Genomic DNA, 6,000 nt, shown 5'->3' with positions numbered 1-6,000 from the left:
CTCATCTTCTCTCACCTGCTCGGTGTATGATCTCTCTAATCATTCCATTTCTGTTTCTAATGCTTGCTTGTACCAGGCTGGATTTAGTCCCCGGAACATTCTTTTTATAGGAGATTCTGAAAACTCCATGAAACGAGTCTTAACTGCATCTAATAAAGGGGCCTTACCTCCAGCTCCAACCCTGCCCAGACATGGGAACTTGTGTCTCCCTGTATTTGTCCGTTCATAGTTTGCTCCCAGCCCCGTCTGTAGAAGCTAATCTTTATTAAGGGTCACTATGTGCCAGGCACCCTGCTCAGAGTTTTAGGTGGGTTCTCTCTTTTAAATGCTCCTGTGCTCTTTTGAATGCTCCTGTGAGGTAGGCACGTGGTTACCACCCCGACTTGCAGATGACCCAGTGGGTCACTTCCTGAGGTCGCATGACTATGAGAGGCAGAGCTGGCTTGTAGCTGGCTTAGCTGACTCCAGGGCACTTGCCATCACCCACCAGGATGAACTGCCTCATAAAATAACCCACTGTTCATTTGTTGCGTACATACTGAATTCAGAAACTTTAAAAATATAATATGAACACCATAAGAAGTAATCATCTCAAACTCATTTGTTTAAGTGACTTTTTCAGAAGAGAGGGGTATATAATATAACCCGGAGAATCTGAACTCCACAAGTGAGTCTCAACATTTTCCCTTCTCCGGGCACTTGGCTTGTCTCAGGCAGAGTGATGGGCTGACAGCTTGTCACGCAACTAAGCCTAACTCTACACGGGAATACACTGGTATGAAAGTGTTCATCTGTGTCCTTATAACAGGTCCTTAAAATCTGGTGAAGTGCCCTTTGTCTGGAACAAAGTCAGCCTCGTACAAGTTAAGCAAGTTAGCAGCTGGCAGAATAAACTCTTAAAATAAACAAGGACTTAAACAAGACATAAACTTGTTTTAAGATAATAGGAATAAATCAGGATGATCTTGACTCCATTTTGACTTGATGAATTTGATTTTTTTTGAACATGGGTCTGAATTATATTTCCCTTTAGAGATGTACGTATACATATACACACACACACACGTATACATAGATACACATATATCCTCATACACATGTATAGAATTCATTAAGCAATATCAATATTATTATTTCAATAAATATTTAAGTCTTTTTGTCTCCTAAGCCTCTTGGCTAATTCTGACAGTTAATAATTCATAATTTCATTTTTTGGGAAATGGAGATGAATTACAGAGTATACACTGAAGGTATATACCTCATTTTTTGAGGTGGACAAATACGGGTAGAACTGTACACTAAGAAAACACCTGGAGACCCGTAAACTGGGAGAGAGCTACTTGGGATTAGGTTTCCCCCACAGCTGCAGAGCGGTGCAGCTCTTGCAACCACAGGAGGACTGGCTTCATGCACCTGCCCAGGACTGGAAACCCCAGTGAAGGAGAAGAGGCTGACGGGGCTGCAGGCCCGGCCCAAACCATGGTTGAAAATTAGGAGCATTTCCCTGATCTCCTTGAGAAGACTGTGGGCAGCTACAGAAGTGACAAGAGATAAAGAACCTGGCCATTTCCTATCATCTTTGTGACTGAGGACTCATGAGTGCTGCTTCCACACATTAAAATGTTTTCTTTGTCAAAATTTCTACAAAATGCTAGGAAACCTTTATTTGTTTTTCCCCCCCCCCACTTTTTTTTTTACCTTAACAGCTGGTCCTCCAGACCTGATTTGGTTACTGTGAAATTGATGATGGTGACTTTAATGCACACCTGGAAGAGAAGCATAGATTTACATAAAAATCTTTAAATTCATACAAATAAAATAAGAAGTGCTTTGTTTAGTAGAAATGGCGCCTTATTACCCAGCTGGCTGTATCTCAGGTCTAACTGTGCACATACCCACCCACCCACACACCCACCAAGCATGCTGGGTCTTAGAAAATCCTAATAGGGTTTTCCTTGCAGTAGGAGTGACAGTCTTGTTCCTCACAGGCCATGGTTATAGAATCCTACATGGTGCTGTAAGGAAAGGTGAGCCAGCGAAGGATGAGAAGTGTTGTGCTCTGATTCCGGGTGTACCCTTCGTGTGTGTTGGGCAAGCCGCTCACGCACGCTGAGCTTCAGCTCCTGATATTTAAAAAGTGGGATGATAATAGTTATAAGTCATAGGGTAATTGCGAAGACCAAATGAGATAATAAAATCACTTAGTCATAGCGACGTGTACGTCATTTGTGCTTGTTAAAATAAAGCTATTATTGATATTAAATAGAGCTTTACATATTTTGTGTCATCATAACATTTTAACAAAAAATTATCACTATAATATTCTGACATTACTTGAATAAGTTAATGGCAAAATAAAAAAGTGTTTGAATGTCCTATATTTTACATGTTATTCTTATTTATTCTCCACAACAAATCCTGAAGTCGGCTTTCTCTCCACTCTGGTTAACTGACTCGAGGCTGCAGGACACGGAATAACTGGCCCATGGCCACAGAGCTAGTGTTGGGTTAGGTGTGTGATGCTTTCCCCCAAAGTTAAGTGAGTAGGAGGCTGGAAGTGGTCACTTCTCTAAACTTTACAGTGGGACTTGGGACACAGGCTCTGGCAGTGGCTGTGTAAATAAATCCCCTCGAGGCTGACAAGGAAAGGCCTGACCTGGGCTTTTCGTGGCATTTCCCTTCTCTTATTCAATAAGTGTGCCAGTTACATATCATCTGGGCACATTTAGTGAAGACAGGCAGATGTGAGAAATTCAGTAACGAAGGTGAACGTGACGACACTGTTTGGAAGGGTATATGCAAGGATTTTACTGTTTCGGGGGCTGGGGTGAAGGAGTAAGTTCTGGCTTGGGAAGTTGCTTCCCTAATTGCACTGTTGGAGAAGGGAAGAGGCACTGGGCTGGGGGTGGGGGGACCCTGTAGAGTGTGCGGCTGTGCCTGGAGCTGTGGCAGCACCTGAGGGACAGCAGGAGAGGAGCGCCTTGCTGGAAGGGAGAGGAGGCCCAGCTGTCTTCATTTCTGGGCAGCTGCCTTGGACTCTGCAGCACCAGAGTAAGGGTACCTCCAGATCCTGTCGTGGCTCAGGACGCGTGTATGGGAATGAGGTTCACACAGGCGCCCTCAAGGTCTAAGGGCATGAGGGAGGACAAGATGCTCCCTCCTCCAAAACTTTAAGTACAGACACCCTGGATGTCTGAGTGATGACTCCACTGGTGCCGGTCACCAGAGGTTTCGAGCAGGCAGCTTCTTTATTTGCGGCTGTATGCCATGGACATNCAGTGAAGCGCTGGTTCATTTATGAGCCACTACAAGAGGGGCACAAATGGCCTCCCTCCCTGAAGGAGGGAGAAGAATGGTTTGAAGGCGGTGCTGCCCTGTGTTGTGCGAGCAGCTGTGGGCAGGGAGGGATATGATGAGAGTACTGAAGAGGTGCACAGGGCCGTGCACAGGGCAGCAGTGCCTGGGGACTGGGTGGGGAAAGCTTGAGTCCAGCTGAATGGCGAGCAGAAGGGGAACTGGAATCAGAATCAGGATTCAGAAGAGAAGAGTGGAGGTCAGCGGAAGGAAGGGGAGTGGCAGAGCAGAGGGAGAGGACGGGGCTGGGAGGACCCAGCAAATGTCAGAGACCCATCACACATAATAGTCCCCTCAGCCTGGGAATTCCAGACCAGCAGCTCATACCTCAGGCAGGTAGTGGGGATTTGGCAGTTTGGTTGTCATGTAGAACCTGAAGTTTTTGTCGTAGTCGATGTCTGAGTCCCCCAGGTGAATGAGCAGCCGCCCGCCACTCAGGAAAGTCTGCTTCAAAAGAATGGGTTCTAGAGCTGGATCCAAGGTTTCTTTAAGCTTCAAAGTTAAAATACAAGAAATAAGCCATTACAATGTATGGCATCAACTTTTCCAAATTCCTTATGCCTCAAAATTTACTTTGCATGAGCTACTTTCCAGGGATCTGATAGATATTTCTTACTGTACGCTCACTCTGTGTAACAGTGTGCATTTTCCAGTGGTTATTCTATCAGTGGTCTAAGAAAATAAGAGCGTGTGAAGGCAATGCAGCCATTTAGACTAACTGTGCATGCCATTCGTCCGCATAAGGAAGATTTCAAGAAAGGAGAGTCTCTGCACGTGGTTTTCAACAGGACCCAGACAAATGGTCTGTGCACCTGCATGGCTGTTCTAAGGCAAGAGATGACAGTCTGCTGTCTGAAGGCCAAATCTCACCCTCTGTGGCTTTTTTTTTTTTTTATGGCTCTTAAGCTGAAAATTATTTACACCCTGTTAAAGAGTTATAAAAACAAAACCCTAAAATGAAACCAAGACTAAAAGCTAAAATATCCGGCTCTGTACAGAAAAGGTTTGTGGGCCTCTATTCTATAGGACAGTTACTTTCTTTCCCTCAAAGCAGATTTGATGGATGGTAAGAGCCTGGGCCTGCAGACACTGCTCGTGGACCCCACGACAAGCACCTTTATATCAGCATGTGTGTAGTGGGGGCCTATGGCCTAGGAGCTGTCAAACTTTGATGATAATCCACGGTTAACGAATCTATTTCATAATGTGATATGACACCCAAGGATGTAAGTTTTCATAAAAGTTTGAGATAAAATTTCCCTTACTACCCATGATATAGTTTTGTGCTCTTAAAAATCTAACCTATTTCAGGGGCGCCTGGGTGGCTTAGTCGGTTAAGCGTCCGACTTTCGCTTAGGTCATGATCTCGCGGTTCGTGGGTTCGAGCCCCGCGTTGGGCTCTGTGCTGACTGCCAGCTCAGAGCCTGGAGCCTGTTTCGGTCTGTGACTCCCTCTCTCTCTGACCCTCCCCTGCTTACTCTCTCTCTCTCTCCCTCTCCTAGAAATAAATTTAAAAAAATTTTTTTAAAAATCTAACCTATTTCATTAAAAAATGCTGGTTGAGATCAACTAACCTGATTGCACACCCACGAATGCGTGAAGACAAAGTTGGAAAAGTCCACCTTACAAATGTAGAAAGCAGCTAGGTGTATAAGGCTAATGATTCCAAGTCACAGAAAGCAGGAAGGGCCTGGTAAGAGTATCCTGCTCTGGTTGGGATGTGGACCCTTGGTCAGCTACTCCCCAAAGCTACCCTACTCCCCAAAGCCCTCAACTACAGTTACCAGGCTCTGCTGTTCAGGGCAGAACATCATTGAAAGTCTTTTGTCCCCTGCCGCAACAGAAGAAATTCCCCAAGGACTTCCTGTGTTACCAAGTAAACTGGGGTTTAAGATCCAGTTTGGGGCTACTATAACTCCACCAATGATTTTGGGAGACGTTACCCTCCCCTGTAACTTCAGGGTTTGAGTGAGGGCCTGGGACCCGTTACAGAACCTTACCTGTGTTGGCCGAGGCCAGAAGGGTAGAAAACAATATTTACGCCCACTGGAGTGTTTTGTTGGCTTCACATCATCAGTGTGTGTGGACGGTCCCTGATGGCCTGATGGCACTACTGCGTCACACTTTCATGGCAGTCAACCATCAAGAGCCACAGTGAGGTCTAAGAGTCAGCAGTGTCAGAAAACAGAGCCCACCCCACTTAACACTAAAACAATGTCTGGAATCAGAAAAATCATTCAGTCCACAGATTGTTCCCCATGTGATGTATACAGTTTCCAGGGCTAAGCAACTGGTTTGACCAATGTGCAAATGGAGCTGACTGGTGTCTCTAGCGCAATGCAGGTGTGGCCGGTGTAGGATTTCAGACATGGTCTGGGAGTTGGGGACTAACGCAAGAAAAGTGAAAAGCAAACCTCTTCCAGTAAGACAGGTAGACCAAGTCGGATTGAATTTTCAAGTGTACGCAAGAAATTAGTATCTGTCAGCTTAATGATCTTTAAACCATTTTTGCCTTCCTTGTTCCTTATCCAACGGTTTGCCTGTATGAAAAAGCACAGAGCAGGATATTTGACTTAGAATTTTATAAATGACTAGAAAGTGAAATTTTTTAGACTAAAGGTTAGAAATTTTGTTCAATCTGGAAAC

General features: G+C 45.0%; 1 protein-coding gene across 1 annotated transcript in view; it reads right to left on the bottom strand.

The window, feature by feature from the left end:
• The window catches only part of DNAH6 (dynein axonemal heavy chain 6), a 209,415-nt gene that overhangs the window by 54,660 nt on the left and 148,755 nt on the right, over positions 1-6,000 (bottom strand). Inside the window, exons 56-58 of the mRNA XM_077751897.1 lie at positions 5,769-5,894; positions 3,682-3,846; positions 1,699-1,766 (exon numbers count right to left, since the gene is read on the bottom strand). Coding sequence (XP_077608023.1) covers positions 1,699-1,766; positions 3,682-3,846; positions 5,769-5,894 — 359 coding nt within the window. The remainder of the gene's footprint in view (positions 1-1,698; positions 1,767-3,681; positions 3,847-5,768; positions 5,895-6,000) is intronic.

Source organism: Crocuta crocuta, unplaced genomic scaffold (assembly GCF_008692635.1).
Source record: "Crocuta crocuta isolate KB4526 unplaced genomic scaffold, BGI_CrCroc_1.0 scaffold430, whole genome shotgun sequence".
NCBI classification, from domain to species: Eukaryota; Metazoa; Chordata; class Mammalia; order Carnivora; family Hyaenidae; genus Crocuta; species Crocuta crocuta.
The sequence above is the reverse complement of the archived record's forward strand: the minus strand, read 5'-3'. Positions and strand labels throughout refer to the sequence as shown.